The following is a 21,745-nucleotide window of genomic DNA, read 5'->3' on the forward strand; positions in this document are numbered from 1 at the left end:
GTGTGTGTGTGTGTGTGTGTGTCAGTCATACCCGTCTGAACGAGACCACGTAGAACGTGTCCTCTCTGCGGTCGATGGCGTCCAGGAAGTCGCTGTAGGTGACCTCAGGACCAGGAAGCACCTGCAGCTGGCTGCAGCACAGGAAGAGAATCATCAGGCTGGACAATAACCAACATTAATGTAACAACACAGCAACAATGTTTCTCAGCTGAAATGATCTCACATTATAATAAAAGTTGTTTTTTTAAACGATCAGCACAAATATTTTATAACTGAGTTTCAGCAGCACAGAAACATTCAGCGAGTTACGTTTTGGATGTTTTTAAAGAATCTTTAAATGATGGTCATGGATGTCACTTCCTGTCTGACTTGCTGAGGCTGACTGCTGCACACTCAGCAGGTCTGCGCTCGGCGATGAAGAGCGCGTCGTACCTTTCTATGGAGCGGTGAGTCTGGATCGGCAGATATCTGGAGAAGTTGGTTTTCCTCTGCTGAGCTTTCTGCTGCAGAACGAGACGAGAGCAAAGTGACACAAACCACAGATCCCAGTGAGCTGAAGACCAACTACTGTTCTCCATTAACCCTTTAAAGCCGGTCGGAGCAGCACGCTCCGTTTTGCATAACTATTTTTAAATCCCGGTAGCTCTGCAACCACGTGAGCTAGCGCAATAATTTTTTCTGCATATGAAACCGGAGGAGTTGTACTTACATCTTATGCCATCAGCTTGTCCTAGGTCACATGTCCTAGGTTATGAGCCTATACTGGTGTTTTTAAAAGTTATGTTTGACTTTATGACTTTCTGTGTCGTTTCTGGGATGCTTAGATCTCATATTGCACTGCTGGAAATAGTTTATTTTGATGCACATGCTGGTTTTTTTTGCAAATTTGCACTATAATATTTATTTTCGTTTTTCCTGCAGTATATAAAAATTGGTGTCTTTCAAAAATAAAACTATGAAGACACTCAAAATAAATTTCCTGTGGTGGGAAACTATTTTGTGCAACTTTTTTGTATTTACAGTTTTGAGGGATAAGCCTCTTAAATTTCTCTAACTAGAAATATATGTTAAAAAAACAAAAACAATTTTCAATTTTTTTGTAGTTTATTGCACTTTTTTGCAATTTATGTAATTACTATGCACTTAATGCAGACATATTATTAAAATCTGGGCTATAATGGTTGTATTGATGTATAGCAACTTGAAATGCTCCCAAAAATGGCTCCACAGCATGTAAAAATATAATATAAGCTCTGGTCTTAAAGGGTTAAAGGATTAAAACTTTGGGAGATGAAGACGACTCCTCACCTGGGCGACTTTGGCCTTCTTGGCCATCTTCGGCTTTCCGGACTTCTTGCGATCGATCTGGTGTCGATGGACCCATCCTCTCAGCTCGTCCGCCAGCCTGCAAAATTCAGAAGAAGCAAAGAAACAGAAGCAGGAAGGTTTAAATACAGCTGCAGCTCCTCACATCAGCGTGAGTCACAGCGTGAGTCACAGCGTGAGCGTGGAGATCCTAACACAGTCAGACTCACCTGAGAGACTCGGAGCGGTTGAACTGCCGGCAGTCCGAGGAGGTGAAGTAACGGTCGATGTCCTGCAGAACCAGGTCCTTCACATCACTGAACACGTCGCTCAGGTTTCTGCACACACACACACACACACACACACACACACACACACACACACACACACACACACACACACACACACACACACACACACACACGTTTGTTTCAGTGTGGAGAAACGGTCTGTTGCAGGCGAGCTTCTGTTAAACGTGTCTGTCAGCTGATAACTGTGACAGCGTGGACACTTTCACACACACCCACGGGTGTATCAGTGTGTGTGTGTGTGGGTGCTGCTGTGGCGGGCGGCTGGGTGTTTGACCCCTCTCTGTGTGATAAAGCTCCGCCTCTGCTGAAGCGCTCTGTATTCAGAGCTGCTCCTGTGGTGTGATGGCAGCCTTCGGCGTGTTCGCAGCACAAACACTCAAAGCCGACAGTCGCAGTGATGTCACAAAACGCCGACATCAGCTTCCTCTCACCTGAACTGATACGACTCCGCGGCGTATTTCTCCTCCGCTCTCTTCCATCGCTCGTCTCCTCCGTCCTCCTCCGTCTCCGTCTTGTCCTCCACCTTGTTGGTAGACGGCGCCGCCTGCTGGCGCTGTTCGATCTCCAGCAGCCGCCGTCCTGTAAACGACACCACGTCTTCGTGCAGACCCGTCGCCAGCTTCCTGTCTGTGATGCTGTGATGCAGAACAGAACGTGCTGATCAAAAGCGGCGCCGACATCTGCGGCGACAAATATTTTCACGACGAGTCGCAAACGATACCTGACGGGTCCGAAGCTGAAGGTCATGAAGAGGAGGACGACCATGACGCACACGGCTCTCTTGTTACTCGCCGATTCGGCGCCCTGAAATGACACGAACACGATGAGAGAATGACCCTGAACGCTGACGCAGCAGGTCCATCTGACTCTGTTCTTATTCGTCTGACTCCTCCCCTTTCGTCTCAGTTACTTCCTGTTGGTGGTTTTAGCTCCCTCAGCAGATGATTCAGTGTCGTTACGCAGAGACGTTACTGCGTCTTACAGAACGTTCTTCACTCAGCAGCAGGTTAAGCGACATTACGCTGAACGCCACGCTTGGCGCTCTGATGCTGCTGCCACGCATCAGATCCTTATCACAAGGCTGAGGAAAGGCGTGAAGCTGAAGAGCTGAGAGGGAAAACACGAACAACCAGAACGTCCAGCTCGCAGGACTCCACCAACCGGTGTGTCCGCTGCCGTCCTGCTGCTCCCGGCGTTTACAGTTTAAGTTCACGCACAGTTTCGAATCCTGATCCTCCATCAGCTGCAACTCTTTATAAAAACCTTTCACTCGTGTGTTGTGATGTTTCTTGGAGTCTCACCTCCTTCCCTGCCAGTCTCTCCCTCAGTGCCTGGTTCTCCTTGCGGAGCCGTTCGTTCTCCTGCTGGGCCTCCCTCAGCTGAGCCTCCAGGTTCTGCAGGTACTCCTTCTTCTTCTTCCTCGACTGGCAGGCCGACTCGCGGTTCTTTATCATCCTCTGCTGCCGCTTCAGCACTTTCATCTGAGGAGGAGGAGGTGGTCAGTGAGGGGAAACAGGAAGGAGGATGTTAAAAAGAGAGGACAGGAAGAAGAGGAGGAGCCGTGTGAAAGTTGTGTGATGTAATCCGTTCACAGGCTCAGAGAGGAATTCTGGGTACTGGCTGTAACGTCAGTGCTGTACTCACATCGATGTCGTTCGAGCTGTTGCCGGGCAAAGTCGTGGTCGCCGGGACGATGGGTTTGCTGGTGGGCGGGGCCGTGGGGCTGGAGCAGTGCTGGGGGATGCTGGGAGAGACGGGCTCCATTTTGACGATGGCCGGCGTGGAGCCGAGGCAGACGGACGGAGAGATGACGACTGGAGGAGGAAGAGGAGAAGATGAAGACGAATCCGCTCAGAGCATCCTCGACACACGAGAACTGAACACACGACTGTTTAGGAACGTTAAAGGTCGGACTGTCCAGCATCCCTCCGTCGTCACTCATTCCCCGACTACGTTATTAAATCAGCTGCACAAAGTGAAACGCCACGAAAAGCAAAGGCAGAAATAAATTAATAATATATTAACTTATAATAATAAATTTAATTATTTAGATATAAAACATAAAAGTAGATATGCATAAAAGAAACTGTGATGGGAAAGGAAATAAACAGAAGGATTAGTAAAGGAAGAAACAGGATGTTGTTACCAGGTCTGGTCTGGTCCATGGAGGGGAGGCCCTGCAGTATGAGCGCCTTGGCCGGCGTGGCGGTCTGGGGGACGGGGAGGGTGGCGACGCACACGGGTCGGGGCTGGATGGGGGGTTTGGTGCTCAGGATGGTGTTGGCCTTTAACGTGGCCGAGCTCGGCAAGACTGAAGGAGACAAAGAGGCGGCGTCAGAGGTTAAAACGGCGCCCTTTAACAGAGGCCGCAGCGGCGCTCACAGGTCAGACTGGAACCTCGCGGCTCTTCTGTTAAACGACAGCGTGAGTGAAACCCGACGCTAAGGCTCAGCATGCAAACAGGACGGAGCGCGCACGCTGCAGTTAATCCAAAGTACACAAACAGGTTTGTTAGCATGCGTCGTTTGCATGCTCGCACAGAACAACCAGTGTGGAGGCGCTGCAGCGCTGCAGGCGTGCCGCCGACAACAGAGCAGGAAATGCTCCAAACTTTTAATGACAAACTTGATTTTAGAAGCTAAACACAGCAGTTTGAGTTCAATCACTCAGAAACTGCTGGAAACATATTTCACTCAGTGATGTCCTCTCGCTGTCATGGTTACCCGACGTGTCTGACCCCGAGCAGGATTTAAACTCCTCCACATCCTGCTGACAGAGCGCATACACGTATACAGAGGTAAGCTAACGTGACACCAGCGTGTGCTTTCATACAGCCATCACTGCCAGGATTTATAATCCAAACCCTCTGATGTTCATTAAAGACACTTTAAGGTGAGCGGCGCGCCTCAGAGTGAGTCGCTGTGGTGATCCTGGTGATGATGATGATGATGATACACTCGCCTTTTCTCTGCCTTCTAACCAGGATCAGGTTGCAGCAGATGAGACATTCATGTCTGTTGGGACTGACCTATTATGCTCAGGCTCCACCTCCACAGTCGCCCAGTAAACTGAGAGCTTTCCCTTCAGGCAGAGCCCAAACATGAAAGCTCGACCGACCCGCCGACGCTCCGTTTTCCCAACAGTTCAGATAAAAGCTGCTTTCAGCTGCTGCCTTATTCACACAGGCTCTCTGAGCAGGCTTACACCTGGCACATTTCTACACCTGGAAACAGCAGAGAGCCACTGAGGCAGAACTCAGACACCTGAACTCTTTCACCTCTCACACAAAGGGCCGGTGCTGTGCTCGCTGACTCGTCCACAGCTGCTTCACACTGAAGTGCAGCTCAGAGCCAAAGTTAACCAGGACGGGAACATCCTGTTTTTAGACCGACGTGTGGAGCGACGTGTGCAGCGACGTGTGCAGCGGCCACGAACAAACACCACCAAGCAGAATACAATCTGCACACAGACATTCGCTCATTTTTGCAGCTCGTATGACGTCGCCTGCCGAAAAATAACTTTTATGTTTAAAGTGCAGTTATGCAAAACAAAAACTTACATTTCCCCGAGAGACCCGACCTCCCCTATAAGTGTGTATCAGTGCACGCACACACACACACACACACACACACCTAACGGCCTCCCTGCAGTGACGCTTTCTGTCTGCTGGTTATTTGTCATTACTGAACATCAGGCTTGAATCAGCAGCTTGTCATCAGTCTGCAGGTTGATGAACTCTGAACGCATCGCTGTTACATCACTCCATGGCCATCAGCTGATCACAGCTCATTAAACTGAAAACCCTGAATCAGACTTTGAGCTTCAGATTGTCCACCACTGTGTCAAAAGGCTAAAGTCTGACCTCAGCATCACAGCAGCTAACCAGGCGCCTCCGAGACGTTCTTCTTGTTTTGGTCTGATTGTTGGACAAAGGTTACATTTGATTACACGAAGCTGGAGAAGCAGGCCTGATGTTTCTGATGCTTCCTGACGTGGAGAATGACTCCCAGCCACGGAAGCTGCTCATTAAGCTAACACTGGTCCTCTGTAGCCACACCTGCAAAACTTGCGCTCGTGCACCAATCACCAAAGCAACCAAACCACACCCAGCTTTCCCATTGGCTGCTTTCAGTGGATAAGCGGGCGAGCGGTCGTACCTGTAGCCTGCGTCTGTAACCCGCCGATGACCGCCGGGATCGGTGTCGTCAGCGGCGCCTGGAGCTGCGTCTGTGTCACCGCAGCAATCTGGGTCTGTGTTGGGGGTGCTGTTGTTGCTACGGTAACCTCCATGGACCCTAGAGGAGGCGACAGCACGTCTCCGTACATGTAGGGAGGAGTCGGAGGATTTTCGCCTTTAACGGTGATCTGAGCAGGAGAGAGAAACGAGGACATCTTTTTAACCGCCATAACAAACCCGTCTGTGTTCATTAGCTTTCTTTAATATACCCACTGACTCCCCCGTGAACTGAAACACACCTGTGGGTCAGGTGGAGAGGCCGAGCACTCGGACTCGAGCGAGGACGGGGGCGAGGGAGGCTCTGCTTTCACCTGAAACACTGCACACGACAAACAGTGAAACCACAGGAAACGTACAAACGATCCAAAACCCGGTGAAAAGAAACCCGGCAGGGACTTACACATCTCCACCGGCAGCGGCTGCGTTATTGTCATTTCATTTTTAATGGCCGGAGCGTCAGCTTCAAAGAAAACACACACAGGAAACAGCTCATTTACATCAAACTCACACTAAACTGTGGTGGTTTAAGGTCGCCACGGTCCGCTGACCGGCATGTACCTGTGAGAAGGTTGTCGTCAAGGTGTCGCCAGGGCGACGTAGGGTTGTCAGGATCGAGGGTGAGCACGAGGTCATTGTCGAACTGGCAGAACGAGAGAGAGAGGGAGAGAGAGAGGGAGAGAGAGAGGGAGAGAGCAAAGACAGTAAACAATCAGACCCAGCAACTGTGTGTGTGCGTGCGCCTGTTTAGATATCTTTGTGGGGACCAACAGCCCAAAAGTGCCCGTCTTCACGAGTTTGCATGTTTGAGACTTAAAATGTGGGGTTAGTGTCAGGGTCACAGTTGGGTTAGGCATTCATATTTAACGGTTAGCAGATAGGGAACGCCTATGTCAATTAGATGTCCTCACTAAGATACCAAAACGAGAGTGTGTGTGCGTCTCATTATCACACCGCTGTCACCAAAGCAGCAAAGTGGGCGGAGCTGTGATCTGCAGCTACAACAACTCAGACAAAAACTTGAGTTTCTGAGGACGTAAATCTGCTGAAGCATGAAGCATCAGGAGCTGTGATGTGGAAACTGCTGGATTCAGGTCAAAGGTCACAGGAAGCAGGTGATAAACATGAAACAAACATTTCTCCTCATTGAGGGCCAAAGCAGCGCGCCAAATATTTCCATCGTTATTTTAAGGTGGGACGTTTGCAGAAACTGTTTGCGCTTCAGTAAACTTGTCGGTCACGTCCTGCAGATCACAGATAACAAAACACCAGGAAACATCCTGCTGAACCTGCAGCTTCAACCAGGAAGCAGCTCCGCAACACACGCCACGTCACCGCTGATCGTTACAGTCATAACATTTATTAATCACCATCTGCAGCACTTTAAGCTCACAGCTAAACTAGCAAACACTGCATTCACAGCAGCCTGCTAACCAAAACAGGCATGTGTCAGTTTGTTTCAGAGACTTTTAATCTGAAGAACCAAAATCCAGAAAAACAAACTTTTACTTTGAAAGTTTTGTTTTTTTCTATTTAAAAAACAAACAAACAAACAAAGCAAACTAAGATTCTGGTGTTAAAAAAAGCGTCTTCTGCTTTTCTTTGTCTTCCTGACTGTGCAGCTACGATGGGTGATGTAGATATTAAACATGTCTAGAAGTCGTCTCAGCTGTTTCCCACTCTTGATGCATCTGAAGCCACAGAGGGGAAATATTCCTTATATGGAGGTCTCGGCCACAGAAACCACGCCCCTGCTCTTCAAACCTGTTTGTGGGGCAAACTCAAACTGTTCATTTCAGACAGATTATGAACTGAGCAGCTGCAGTGAGGTCCAGTGGAAGTATAAGAAGGCTTATTTTAAACTGTCACTCATGCAAAGCTGCTGTATTTGAGCAAAATCAATTTATCTGTTAAAACTCAAATGATCCCTACTTCAGAAATTATTTGTCCGTTTATTCTTGTACATGTTGATCTGCTGCTATCCAGGATGTGTTTGTTTTCCTCTGGAAACGGGTCATGTGATAGTGGAGTGACGAATCAGGGAAGCAGTGCAGTGACTCGAAAGACCCAATCAGGCAGCGATCGCTGGGCTCAGCGTCGTCATTTTCATAAATATCAGACAGTCAAATAATGAGCTCACAGCTCTGTGAGGCTACGCAAATGTGCCCAGCGAGTCACAGCAGCCCAGGTCGCAGAGCCCACACAGCCCTGCAGGCTCACAGCCGTCTTCACTGCTCAATATCAGGCAGGTGGTTTTAATGTTGCGGCTGAACACTTTGGTTTTACATCATTTGACAGTGCTGATGATCTAGGATTAGCTGTAAGTGTAGCAGCAGAGCTACACACTGGATTTCATCACTGTGTGAAAGTGCTGGTCGCAGGGTGTCGGGTTCAATGTGAGGCGTGCACAGAAAGCAGAGCGTGAGCTTTGTGTGTTGAACGTACCGATGCGTCGTATTTCAAGCCTCGGCCGAAGTCCCCGTCCTCGCCCTCCTCCATGCTCTCACACTGGAACAGGCAGGCATCTGCAGGGGACACGAGTCCACATACATGAGAGAAAACAAAACCAGCTTCAACCACGCACACACCGCGATGGTGTCAACTCTGCTTCTCCCATCATGCTTTCCTCACACCTCTGGAGTTTGAAGCCACATGCTGTCAGAGCAGCACTGTAAAAATCTGCATGTGACCTTTACTTTTTATGAATCCTCCAGATCTCTGCACAAGATTTGTGACAGAAGGACAGCAGCAGGTTTAAAGATGGAGGTGAGACCTGCTGTGATGGTTTGGAGACGGGAGGCGGAGCTGAAGTGTGAGCAGATGGACAGGACTAGAAATGAGTCCATCAGCTCAGCCGGAGATGGCGTAAAGTATTCGAGTATCCCATGTAAGATGCTCAGAACTCGAGCTCAGAGACGCTACGATCACAGATTTTAAAATGATTTACTGACTGATACAGGATATTTTTGTGATTAAAAAAGATTAAATGTTCTGATAGCTGTTATCAACGAGGAAGCTGCAGAGTGCCCCCTTGTGGACAAACTATACACCATTAACACACAGCATGGCTGAATGGTGTTTCTCATGTCTCATCTTATTGTTTTGTCATGTTTCAGCTGTTACAGATGCTGATACCATTTTATTTTCTAGAAGCTGATAAATACACACTGATCTGTGGATAATAATAGCAGAGTTTCTCTTACCAACAAAATAAAAAAACTAAACTTTTTACACACAGAAGTTTATATTTGATGACTCCGCCTCCTGTGCGCCTGTGCTGTGCATACATACAGCATGCATGCACTTTGGTCAGAAATAGCTGTGTTTTACACGTTATTGTCCTTTATAAGCGTCTCTTGTTCTCAGGTGTATTCACTCTTCCTGCTGCTGCTCTGACCCACTTCTCTCAGGGGGATCATTAAAGTTTCATCTAATCTCACCTGAGATTAGATGAAACTGTATTTACTGCAGGAGGCCAGCGGCAGGGCGCTATAAATTCTTTGGTCTAACAGCTACAATAAAACGGGTTGTAAACCTGTAAACCTACTTCACTGTTTAACAGGCAGGTAAATCCTGGAAACGTGTTTTTTTATTTAAAAATGTTAACATAACAGAGAGAGCTACATCTACAGCACGGCTGTTCTATCTGGATATCTATGACATGTTGTTATTCTAACAAAGGGAACTCAGGACAGCACATCCTCCACCTGCATCCACCTGCCTACACCACCTTTCTCGGGGTTATTGTGAAGCTGGAGATAAGAGGAGGCTGATGAGGTTTTTTTAACCAGTTTCCAGCAGATATCGCGATAACAGCGTGCGCTGATCACGACAGTCGTGACAGCCCTCTTCCTCCCCCTGACCGCGGCTCGAGCTTTGCCCTGAAACATGTCAACAGTACGCGGTTTAATGCGGGGTTTTTAGCGGAAAATGGGGGAACAACACGCAGAGGGCGAAGTGTGCGGTTAAATTAAAGCGAGCTCACGTTTCCAGCCAACGTGTTGAACACACACCGGCGCGTCCGGGTGAGCAGGCTGAAGGAGGAAGCGCGTGCACAGTACAGCCCTGCAGTCGCGTGCGCTCTAACACAACCCAAAAATAATCACATCCGAATATATTTGACCAGTTTTGTCGTGAACACAGATGTCACGGTGGGAACAATGAGCGCTGAAGACGCTCCGACGACCCCGTTTGCGTCGCCTCGCCTTCTCCATGCATCCACACCCCCGCTATCAAGTCAGCCTCCTCTGAATGCTTCAGCCTTAACCTTAATGCTTCAAAATGCTGCCTCACCCCAGTCTTCGCTCGTCAGCAGGTTATCCGCGAAGAAGCGGCTGTCCAAATCCGACAACAGATCCGTACTCATCGCCCCGCAGGCGGTGTGTTTGAAGAGCAGGAGGCTCGATAGCAGCTAGCTAAACAAACAAACAGATTACCGCCTCCAGCGTCCGCATCAAGATAGCTGGGCGGTGTGATGTAAAGATATCATTTATAATTCAAACTAATCAAATATATATTTGCTCTAAATTTCCTTATTTATGTCAACTTTCTGTATCCGCTTGAACTGTAGGTCCTTCCCTTTTACGTCGCATATGACAGCACAAGGAAACGCTTCTTTTGGGCAGAGCTACCGCCCACGTCTGCTAGAGAAGCCAATCACAGCACAGGGATGTGTGATTGACTAAGTATTGGGCCAATAGGAGGATTCAGAGACGACTATTGGGTTGCCAGGGAGCCTGTCGTTGAGAAGAACAAGTGAGGAAGGGCTTTAAAGGTGATTCGGTCCAATCGAATGGTCGTATTTTGATTGACATGTGTAGCAAGCCAGTGAACGCTAGGAATGTCAGGGTTTGACAGGCAAGGGGAGCCAATCACGGGTTAGAAGTAGAAAAACAGTTTTGGTGAACTCACGTGGATCCAGGCAGAGAAATGCGATTTCTACGTTATGTCCAGTTTGTGGACGAATTTAAGAAGCCGGTGTGCACACATAAACAAAACAACCCGCGTGGTAGTAAACGATGCTACCGCGGGGCTGGCATGGGGCTCTCATTTTTAGTTTTGGGGATGAAGCGTGGGAGTCGTTACATAACAGTGCAGCGTGAGTGGGGACAAAGCGAAAGCGGCAGCTTGCAGCCCCTCACGAGGGTTCTGTTTTTATTAATCACGGGGAGCACACCTGAGGATGGCGCAGGTGCTGCGCGCTGCAGGGGGAAGTTTTAATGAGGAACTCAGAGAGCTGCAGCTGCTTTCCGGTGTACTGCTGTGGCTTTTATGTGGAAGGTGGAGCACAGCGCCTCCTAGTGACGCACTCGGAGCGTTAATAAAAATAAATAAAAGTTTCCAGCTGTAAAATAAAATGGTGTGTGAGCAGACATGTCAGGTGATCACAGGTGTGCTGTGATCTGCTGCAGACAAACAGGAATTTCAAAAACATGTTTTTGCCGTCTGTTCCTGGATTTTCCTGTAAGGGACTGTTTCAAGGTGAAAATGGGACTAAACACAGAGACTTTCACAGGACCAAGGTCAGTGTGACAGCACAGACCAAACACATGCACCTGGTTTTGTTGTCGCACTAAACTAACCCAGCGGTCTAACCTGTGCTGTGCACTGAAGGTCTGTGGTGAGTGAGCTCATGTGGTTTTCTGAGAGCAAATGAACGCGCACGCTCTATTTCACAGCTGCAGAGGAGAAGAATGACATCAGGTTCAGCCTGACTGTCACAGCTGTGCAATATCAGTGACATAAGCAGCACACCTGAAATACAGTCTTAATCTTCTTTTGAAGCTTTTTTTCAGCTTTACTCATCAAAGTAATAAAAAAATGTTTGTTCTCTGTATGTTCTGAGGCTAAATGACAGAAGATGAATAATGAATAAATAACCAATGAAGTTTATTGTTTTTGTAAGCTTTTGGTGAACCTATGATAGGTGCTAATACCTTCCAGTCCAGTGTGTCCTCTGAAATACTTCTTAAAACCTTAAGTTGAGTCAGTAACACCTGGACAGCTCTGACTATTGAAACCTTTAAACGTGCGAATGACTGACAGTCACATGAGTGAAATCTGGTGCAGCAGAAATGATGTATCCATTATTATGTTCAAAGAATCTTAAATTTAAGAGTCTGAAAACATGGTGGTAGATGCTTCCATAGTGGAACAAGGTTTCAAAACTCTACTTGGACTAAAATGATTCTACACATGCAGCTTATACGAGTACGTCCTGTTGATCACTGAGATTAAAGTTGGTAAGGTTATGATTCATAATAAGCACCTGGATGCAGAGTCACGTGACTTGGTTTTCTGTTTCACTTTGTTGAGTAGAAATCTTTGCGTTTCTTCAGTTAATTGCTGGAAAACTAGACTCAGTCAAAGAATCAGGATAGTGTCCAACCCCGAGATCTGTGACACCAACAGAAACAATCGTACATATGTGTGTGTCCACCTTTAGTGTCACACCAACACTGCACACTGTGTTTTCTTGTGGTTTAGATGCTATGTATAAAAAGAGCTCACACCAGAGACCTACATATGTGACCACAGAGTTCCTGTTGTCGGCCTTTTGTGAATCATTTCCGTCCATCCTGACATGAAGGTGAACATCATCTGCAGTCTTTTTGTCTTCATTCTTGGCTCTAATGTCACTAAAGGTAAGAACTTTGCACATTTACTGAAGCCAAACAGTTTAATCTGCTCCATGTTTCATTGTTTTCATGACGGTCTGTGTTAAACTGTGAGCTCTTGGTTTGTACTGGCGGACTCTATGTCCTCTCACTGCATCGGACAGGTAAATGATCAAAGTCTTATTACGAATTCTGTGTTTGCAGGTTTCATCCATGAAGCCGTTCAGGAGAATCAGCAGGTCATTCTGAGCTGCCGTCGCTCTGTAAGGGGCAAAGTGACGTGGAGCAGAGAGAGTGCTGGAAGGCGGGTCGGTGTACTTACAGCTTACGGTTCCTGGAAAAACGAAACACGATGATCGATTTAGACATTACAGTGTGTTTGCAGACAAGTCCCTGTACATTCAGAGAGCTGCCGTCTCAGACTCGGGGACAGCTGACCGTGATCCCATCAGGTAACATCAAACCCTTTTATTGAGGACGTGTAATTATAAAATGAGAAGGGGGAAAGAGTCCTTGTTGTGGTTTGTATATTCCAGCTGTGCATCTCTGACAGGATAGACCTATGTATCCTTGGATGTAGCTCCTCCTCATTCATTTTAGGAAATAAGACATCCTTCAACATGAGGCAAAAAAGGGAAATACACGAGATGGCAGAGAAAAGCAGCGAGCGAAATAAAACAGGAAGTGGAAACAAAGAAACTAACACGTGCAAAGAATGGCTGGGGGCGAGTGGGGGAAGGTGGACTTTACTATTCAGTTGTGATACCAGATGTTTTTGTTGCACATCACACAATTCATGTTGTGACATCACTGCTGTTATCTCCTGATTCCACGGTCATTCAAAAACACTTTGATACCTCAAACTGCTGTTTCTGCCTCCTGACAAACTGTGTAGCTGGAAGGAAAAAGGCACCTCCACCACCTCCACCTCCACCACCCCAACTGAATGGACAGCAACAGTGGCAACAATGGTAACAACAACAACAGAACTGCCACCACCAGCAGAGGAAAACGCAGGTATGATAAGAATGAAACCACTGACAGCTCCAGCAGACAAATCCTGGTGTGGTGGATGAGGCTCTGATTCCAGATGTTTCTTTGTCCTCCAGCTGCTGATCACCTGTGTCACATGACTGTCCGTACACTGATTGGACTGCTCTGCTTCATCATCATGATCAGCATCACTGCTGTTACCTGGAGGAAAGGTGGACGAGCTCAAAGAGCCTCTGTGCTCTCATCATGACTGTTTTCAGACTCACTGAAGTGTAACATGATTCAGCTTTAGTGCAGATGTTTGTTGGTTTTCTAAGGCGCTTTGTGATCATCCAACATCATTATATTCATTTCTGTCTCTTGCAGCTCGACGGATAGAGAAACAGAAGAGAGACAGAGGAGCAGAAAGCGGCCCGTGATCCTCCATCACACAGAAACAAGAGCCGTACAAACTGAACTGGGATCAGTTCATCGTCATCCAGTCACACAGCAAACAGCCAGTCTGAACATCAGAGTGACGACAGATTCTTCAGCATCTGTCGTCACTCACTACTAAATGGATCAGTTGTCAGCCACCTCCTGTACATGGATGACATCAAGCTGTATGTCGAGAGTGAACGAGACATCGATTCACTGCAATGACATCGGGATGTCATTCAGGCTGGAGAAGTGTAGTCGGATGGTAACAAAGAGAGGGAAGGTAGCCAGAACTGAGGGCATTGAACTGTCAGAAGGCAACATTACAGACACTGAGGACAGTTACGAGTATCCAGGAATCCCGCAGGCAAATGGGAGTCATGGAAAGGTCGCTAGAAAAACCGCAACCACCAAGTACCTGCAGAGGGTCAGGCAAGTCCTGAGGAGTCAGCTGAACGATAAGAACAAGACGCGGGCTATCAACACCTGCCCTGATGTGATGAGGTACCCTGCTGGGATAATAAGCTGCCCAAAGAAGGAGATAGAAGCCACTGACATCAAGACCAGGAAGCTCTTGACCATGCATGGTGGGTTTCACCCCAAGTCCAGAACCCTGAGGCTGGTTGGTTAGTTGTTGGTGGTACTAATGTTCACGATGCAGCAGCTGCATCTATTTTTAGTTTCTGTTCATGCTTTCCTCTCTCTCAGCTTTTCAGCTCCACCTTTTCGACACTTCTTCCACAAGGGCTGAGTGGGGATGTGTGACTCAGACAGGTGTAGATGATGCCATGCTTCCTTTTCACATTCAGCTACACTGTCTGGACCGGCAGCCTTGTAATTTGGACTTCATCACTATGACCAAATTAATCATCACAATTATTTTCATCAATATTTGATTCCAATTATTTGTTACAATAATTATTGATTTTAGTGGCAAAATATTACGGTGCTGTCTCATAGACGTAACCCTGCTTTCACAGCCATGCTGTGCTGCTTTCCTGCTGTTAGACAAATTCTACTCAATTTCATTTATATGTAGCGACAAATCACAAGAGCAGGCACCTCAACATGCTCTGTATGGTAAGATAAAGACTACAATAATACAGAGAAACCCATCTGCCACGACCGGGTGGGGCCGAGAGGAGGAAGACAGGACAAAGACACGCTGTGAAGACTGCCACAGATTAAAAATAACTAATGCAGAGAGGTCTATAAATACATAGTGACTGAACAATAAACTCCCAGTGCATCATGGGAATCCCCCAGCAGCCTACAGCTATATGTTTTGAGAGCAAAGTGCTGATCACTGTTAACCTTTGCTGTATTTTTCACAGTAAAATACCACAAAATGCCCAGTAACTTACCTGAAAACATTTCTACAGTTAATTACTGTAATTTGCTTTGCATTATGGGTATATTAAGGTTATTTACATTTACTTACTGTATTTTTTAAAATTGCGGTAGTAGTTATACCTACCGTTAACACATTAGCAGTAGTGCTACTGTATTATGTGATTTGAATGGTTCATCATACTGTTTGTGTATTTTTACTCTTTCAGTGGTTGGTTGCAATAGTGCATTACATTTTAACTCTTTCACTGCCAACCATTTCCAGATTTTCCTCCAACCTATGCCATTTGTCAGTATGATACCAGTGAAAGTATTATGGTTTTGACTTTTTAGGGGACTTGCCTGTGTGAAAGGTTCAAGAATTCTGATCATCTAATCTGCTGCATGCAGTTGTATGCACATGCACAGCTGCTGCAAATGTGTGCTTGCCACTGCGTTGCCATAGAGATCAATTCAAGTGACAGCTGCTCCTGGGGAGAGGGAAAAGAATGCAGAAAGGCCTCCTTGTAGGGAAATTTTATAAAGCAAGGTTCTCCAAATCTCTCCCAAAATTCTGTGTTTTCTTAATTGACTTCCATTCATATGTAAAGACTATAAGGTTAACTACAAATAAAAAAAGCAGAATTCACATTGCTGCATCTCCATCACTTATCTCTGATTAACCCTGAACAAGATTCACACTTCCTTTTGTTAATTTTTTTACTTGCCACTATGCTGTTGTTGGATTTCACTTAGGTTGTTGCTGCTGTCTGTTTTTGTGTAATTTTGTACTTGTGACAAGTAGTGAATAAAGTTATTTAAAAAAGACGCAGAAAGGCGAACTTCAGTCAGTGGAGAATATTGTAATAATTTGGCGGAGGCTTCTCAGTCGAGCAGTAACTGAATTGCTCATTTACTGAACGTGCAACATGTACAGAACTCTTCTGGGAACTAGTCAACCCAACTTAGTGAAACACACACTGAATGCATGCTGGCCCCGCCCACCCACCTACCTCTACCAACCACCACTCCATATCCTGACTGACATGACCTGTGATCCAGTGATTGACAGGAGAGGAAAGACAGGCCAACTTTGTTAACTCTTCCTTACGATATGCTCGAGAGGACAAAAGATTTTGCACCTTGTTATTGTTGGACCTCTGTGTGGAAACTGCAAACGGGACGTCATAAGGTAATGCAAAGGACTCTCCTACCTAACATACTCGTTTATTAATTTTTAAGAGCATATATATTTTTTGTGTGGGGGAGGGGGGGGCTTAAAATCGGTGTTAGCTTGGTCGAAATAGCACATTAGCTGAATTATTCTGGAAAAAATAGGTTGTGTGTGTTTTTTTTCTTTTCTTATTTAAATATATATTTAGATATATATTTTCCACGGGGAGGGGCGAGGAACACAGGCGCAACGACAGTCTTTGTCTTTTTCCCGCCGAGTGTGGTGCATTGTCCTCCTGCGCTTCTGTTCTATGACTATTGAGAAGCTGGCCACGCTAACAGTGGGACATTTAGCTTCAGCTCTTTGAAAGACAAGACAAAGCAGCAGGTAAAAATACACATTTAATGAGAATAAAGAAAGACAACTTTTTTTTTGGAAATTTAGAGACTGCTAAAACAATCGTATCCAGTTTTGAGCTTGCTCATGTAGGTTAGCCTGCCTTATTTAATTTTGTGTGAGCTGCAGTACACAACATTAAAAAGTTAATATAACATTAGGTTGGTGGCGCGAGGAACTCCAACCTAAGTTTAATATTTATTATTTTTTTAAGTGGGAAGGGGAGAGCATGTTTTTTTTCCTTTAATACAACGTCTTCCAGGGTCTTTTTCATAGGAAAACCATGTAACGTCTGTGTTAGGTTGGTCAAAAGAGCAATTAGTTGAATTATTCTGGAAAAGATGGGTTGTGTGTTTTTTTTCTTTTATTTACTTATGTAAATATATTTTTCAAGGGTTAAATAAATGCAACATTAAATTAACAATTGTCTCTCTGTCTTTTCCCGCCCAGTGTGGTGCATTGCTGTCCTCCTGCCCTTGCTGGTCGCGCTGACAGTGTGATGTAGCCTGAGTTCTTTGAGAGACAAGACAAAACAGCAGGTAAAAAGACATATTTAGTGAGAATAAAGGTAGACAACATTTTTTTGGAAATTTAAAGACTGCTAAAACAATCTAACCCAGTTTTGAAGTTTCTCATGCAGGTTAGCCTGCTCTAATCTCAACTGTGGTTTATTGTTTCATAGGTTCCATTTAAAAAGCCAAGGAAAAGGTCTACCAGGGAAAACAATGAGGGTGATGTTGCCATCAAAAGGGGGAGATCTGAACTTGATAGCTATGGTTGCATCAACTGGCAACCCACAACCCTACCAGAAGGAGAAACGACTGAAACTTTGGAGACAAAAAGACAGACTATGTCAACTGTCTTCAGATCAGCAGGTCCTCAAGCAATTGAAACAACAGATGTAAATACTTATATGTCTTTGACTTATATTTACCAGAGGCACATGCTTAATTCTTGGCCTGCCCCCACCTTATGTGAGGTTCAAGAGCATTGGCCATTTCTTTTTACTAAAAGAGGCCTCTGCACTCACTTCCACACACTCACAGATATTGAGGTAGAGACACGTCTCAGTGAAGCCCTTCTTACGAAAGGAAGGAGAATTTTGAACTTCTTTCAAAGCCAGAGACTTCAGTGGAACAAGGAGATTGAACATCTGCTACGTGAGTGCGACAGTGCAAAGCTGAACCACAACCAGATCGCCACAGCAGCCATCCTTCTTCTGATGAAGTACTTCCAAGAAAAAGAGGACTCAATCTTCATCTTGGCTGACGTAATTATATTTAAAATTTTACACATGCACTCTCAATACTGTCAACATAAACAAAGGAAAAATATTTCAATGATTTTGGGTATCATCATTCAAATCAGTTCCTTTTGTGTTTTAAAGGCTTTTTCCACCAAGATGTCTGTTGAGAGAGAGATGACCTTACCCATCACACCAAGGGTAATAGCGCTTGGTAAGTAAATAGTTTCAATCCTCTTGTAATATTTTTGTAAAAAATCTATGTAATTATTGTGGTATTTGTACCCACAACAACTTACGTAACAGGGGTTTGTCTGTTTTATATTGTATAAAAATAGAATACACACAGTTTGCTGCTGTTTCTCTTATTATTTATTATACACAATGACCAACAGGAAAAAACAGCCTAACATTTCAGCACAGGCCAAAATGCCAAAACATTAGGCAGTTTTTTCCTGTAATTGATCATAATTTTCATTACATAATAAATAATAAGAGAAATAGCAGCAAACCGTGTGGATTCTATTTTTGTACAGTGTGAGGCCTGCTAGCCAGCATTCTTGTGGAAACCTTATTTGTAAGGGTGAGCACATTGTCTTATTGGACTCTTGTCTGTTTTTAGGGAATAATTTCATGTCTGCAAGCCGCTGGATGATCAGTTTGGAGGGCAAGGTATTTTATGAGCCTGAGCAGATGCATGACTTTGCCAGCACCCTTGCTGTCTTCTTTGCGTCATACTACGTTTTCAACCTTGAGTATCAGGAGTCAGCGTCCATCACACTGGAGATGATACAGAGGTAAATACTTTACACCATTAAAGCTTACACCATTTAAGAATGAAATATATGTGATAGCTTGACTACAGTTGCAGAAACATATAGGTGATTGCTGTAATGTATGTTTTAATTTTGAAATTAAAGCAGCCTTTTTTCCGTTAAAAGGTTCTTTGTGAGGATCAATCCAGACATGGGAACAAAATGCCCTGCAAAACTTGGTACAAGCCGCAAGACAGGTCGTGTCGTAAAGAGGAAGGTTACAAGCATCAGCCCTCGGATCACCACCGTCCTCCAGCGGCTCTCTGAGTTTGAATGGAGGACTTCCAACTAGGTAAGAATACAGAGATGATAATATCTTTTACATAGCTGATAATTATATACATACTGTACACACATCCATACAACAGTATGAATGATCTCAGACAGATGTGAACAAGTGAATAACCTGAGCAAACATGAATATTGATGATGTGTCTTTGACAGGTGGTGATAAAGACTACGCTGAACCCGACCATCCTGGTAACGGAAATCTAAATCCCATGTCACATTCTATTTCCTGGGACCCACTGATAATTATTACATTTTGTAAATAATTTTTGTTTTACAATTGTAATAGCTTATCTAATGTTCATGCTGGTGGGTTTGTCCTGTTTTTAGTGGAATGAAAAACTGTTTTCCTTAAAAAAATCAGACACAGAAAGGTGAAGGACTGTGTAGTTTTCATGTACGCTTCTATTTATTTTGGTTATTGACATTGTTTTTATTCAGTTGAAAAATGTTTTTCTTGTTAAAAAAAAATTATCAACAATAAATGTTGGTTTAATTCACTATTCTGAGACTACTTTATTGAATTATATTGTTTTTTGTAAATGTTCTTATATTGAATATGAATGTTAATATTATTTTATATGCTGTAAAACACAATTACAGTCTAAACAAATTATACTGTACACAATTACAGTGTTATACCATAAACCACATTTGCAGTACAGTGATACTATAAAACGTAATCACGGTAAGTCTTTCTAACTGTAAACCACGTTTACAGTAAAGCTGCATTACCACAAACAACATTTACAGTAAAGCTGTTATACTGTAATATATGTTTACAGTAAAGTGGTTGAACTGTAAAACATCACAACAGTAAAGATACTGTAGATCAGTAATTACAGTAACTTACTGGCAATAGTGTTGCCAGTAAGTTAATGTAAAAATACAATAAAATGTCTAACAGTATGGTACTACAAGGCCATTAAGATAAGATGGGGCCTGAATATTCAATATCTTGTATGTGAGGAGCAGGTTTCAGTGCACCTGCATGATCGATGCACCACACAGCTGTAGATTCCTCTCTTTGCCTTCTGCTGTTGCAGACATTTGAATTCTGTTGTATTCTTTACTTGCGCAGACTAGACCGAGGAAACTTCACACTGCATGTGTCTGATGGCTGTTCACACATCATCTGTATGCGTTTACTCTAAAAAGACACTGTGGTGTGCTGAGGACGTGCAAATACGACCGCACAGTTCCTGTTTTCAGCTTAAAGTAAAAATAACACATGAGTCAGTTTGAGTTAGCAGAGCTGCTCTTTGAGATATTAAATAAGAAACAAAACCATCGACGAACTTTAGTTTTGCTGAGTTGTGGATGGACTCAGTACAGGTTTTTTTTGACCTTGTATATAAAGCACTTCTTTCTCTGTGGTTATGTGTGGGTTTGCCCACACATAACCACAGAGTTCCTGCTCTCAGCCCAAAGTATTAGCTCAGATGCTAATCTGAGTACAGAATGATGGTGACAGTGAACATCTACTGCTGTGTTGTTATAGGCTCTCACTGTCTCCGTGCCTGCCTGGCCGGCCCCACAAGGCTACATGTGTTGTTTGGTTCTCTCTCCCTGCCTGGGCGGAGCTCACAGTGGGCTCCCGCCCTTGGCCCGCACACCTGTCAACAATCAGCGGTCATCACCCAGGAGCTGGAACACAGATCCTCTCGTCGCTGGATGATTGTACTACAGACGTTAGTGTTTCTCCCAGCTCTCGTGAACCTGTGATTCGTGTGTGACTTCCCTCTCTTCTGCGACAGACTTTCCTCCCCGTACCTGTGACCCCCCAGTCGTGTGAACATGTGTGAGTTTGGGCAAGAAGACGTGAGCGAGTGTGAGAGAGCTTCCCCGTGATTCCCTGGAGTTTGGACTCCCCTTCACTGTATATATCGTGCACTGGTGCTGTGAATAAACTGTTTTTTGGAGACGCCTACCGCTCTGCGCTTGAGTTCCTACTACCAGATTGTGACACTCACTCACTGGGCTCACTGCATTTTGTCTTTTGTGTTTAAATCTGTTTGTAAGATTTAATCCATGAAGTAACTGAGGAGAAGCAGGACATTGTTCAGAGGGTAATGTTTAGTTTAATGTCTAAACACGTTGTACACACGATGTGTAAAATATGTCCTCTGACTGTGCAGACTGCAATCCAACATTAACTATGTAACACGGGGGAGGCTGCGAGCTGTCTCAGCCTCCTGCATCAGCTGGGAGCTCGAGCGAGCGTATCCAGCCGGCCACAAACTCCACGTCGCTCCCTGAGTTTGAGAAGCGTCCTGAGCACGCTGTGTGTCCTGCACAGCTGCAGCTAGCTCAGTCTCACCAGAGGTTTCCACACCGTCTGGTCCATTTACGTCTCCGCCCGACCGGTCATCAGCGCCCTGTCCCACTCTGCTCCAGGGTCTCTGCTGCCATCAGCCAGTTTCTGATGCAGGTTTCTTTAAATCCTCTTTGTGTTTCAGAAGTCACACTTCCCTGAACGCCTTTAGCATAAACACTGTATTTGCACACGTTCATGCGCACAAAACAGGAAACACTATTAAAAGACAGTGAGGTGTGTTAAGGACGTTCCTAAATAACTCCTGATCTTCTTCTCAGAGTTTAAATCTTTTCTGTCTGTATCAGG

The 21,745-nt window shown here is 45.1% G+C and overlaps 2 protein-coding genes across 3 annotated transcripts in view; one reads left to right on the top strand and one right to left on the bottom strand.

Annotated features, from left to right (window-relative positions):
- Positions 1 to 10,462, bottom strand: part of atf6b (activating transcription factor 6 beta) — an 11,661-nt gene extending 1,199 nt beyond the window's left edge. The window contains exons 1-15 of one of the 2 annotated variants that reach the window (XM_084919544.1): positions 10,144 to 10,462; positions 8,296 to 8,375; positions 6,412 to 6,493; positions 6,254 to 6,313; positions 6,093 to 6,172; positions 5,774 to 5,981; positions 3,763 to 3,927; positions 3,261 to 3,430; positions 2,918 to 3,097; positions 2,338 to 2,420; positions 2,048 to 2,251; positions 1,536 to 1,643; positions 1,309 to 1,405; positions 433 to 500; positions 32 to 131 (exon numbers count right to left, since the gene is read on the bottom strand). In XM_084919544.1, coding sequence (XP_084775670.1) covers positions 32 to 131; positions 433 to 500; positions 1,309 to 1,405; positions 1,536 to 1,643; positions 2,048 to 2,251; positions 2,338 to 2,420; positions 2,918 to 3,097; positions 3,261 to 3,430; positions 3,763 to 3,927; positions 5,774 to 5,981; positions 6,093 to 6,172; positions 6,254 to 6,313; positions 6,412 to 6,493; positions 8,296 to 8,375; positions 10,144 to 10,216 — 1,758 coding nt within the window. In that variant the 5' untranslated portion in view covers positions 10,217 to 10,462. Of the gene's footprint in view, positions 1 to 31; positions 132 to 432; positions 504 to 1,308; positions 1,406 to 1,535; positions 1,644 to 2,047; positions 2,252 to 2,337; positions 2,421 to 2,917; positions 3,098 to 3,260; positions 3,431 to 3,762; positions 3,928 to 5,773; positions 5,982 to 6,092; positions 6,173 to 6,253; positions 6,314 to 6,411; positions 6,494 to 8,295; positions 8,376 to 10,143 lie in introns of both variants that reach the window. The other variant, XM_084919543.1, reaches the window with a different exon arrangement.
- A 2,933-nt stretch (positions 10,463 to 13,395) lies between these two features.
- On the top strand, positions 13,396 to 19,568 carry LOC146363596 (uncharacterized). The gene is made up of 9 exons (XM_084919648.1): positions 13,396 to 13,484; positions 13,577 to 13,672; positions 13,827 to 16,398; positions 17,227 to 17,315; positions 17,459 to 18,046; positions 18,164 to 18,233; positions 18,642 to 18,816; positions 18,961 to 19,126; positions 19,279 to 19,568. The coding sequence occupies exons 5-8, from the start codon at positions 17,627 to 17,629 to the stop codon at positions 19,124 to 19,126; spliced, it is 831 nt and encodes a 276-aa protein (XP_084775774.1). The 5' UTR covers positions 13,396 to 13,484; positions 13,577 to 13,672; positions 13,827 to 16,398; positions 17,227 to 17,315; positions 17,459 to 17,626; the 3' UTR covers positions 19,279 to 19,568.
- Positions 19,569 to 21,745: the final 2,177 nt, after the last annotated feature.

Source organism: Perissodus microlepis, chromosome 22, assembly GCF_051167445.1.
Source record: "Perissodus microlepis isolate ML-2025 ecotype Zambia chromosome 22, ASM5116744v1, whole genome shotgun sequence".
Taxonomy (NCBI): domain Eukaryota; kingdom Metazoa; phylum Chordata; class Actinopteri; order Cichliformes; family Cichlidae; genus Perissodus; species Perissodus microlepis.

Coding starts and splice junctions, on each gene's coding strand:
- LOC146363596 (XM_084919648.1), top strand. CDS start 17,627: ATGTCAACTGTCTTCAGATCAGCAGGTCCTCAAGCAATTGAAACAACA. Junction 18,047..18,163: donor CAATCTTCATCTTGGCTGAC/GTAATTATATTT, acceptor TGTGTTTTAAAG/GCTTTTTCCACCAAGATGTC. Junction 18,234..18,641: donor ACCAAGGGTAATAGCGCTTG/GTAAGTAAATAG, acceptor GTCTGTTTTTAG/GGAATAATTTCATGTCTGCA.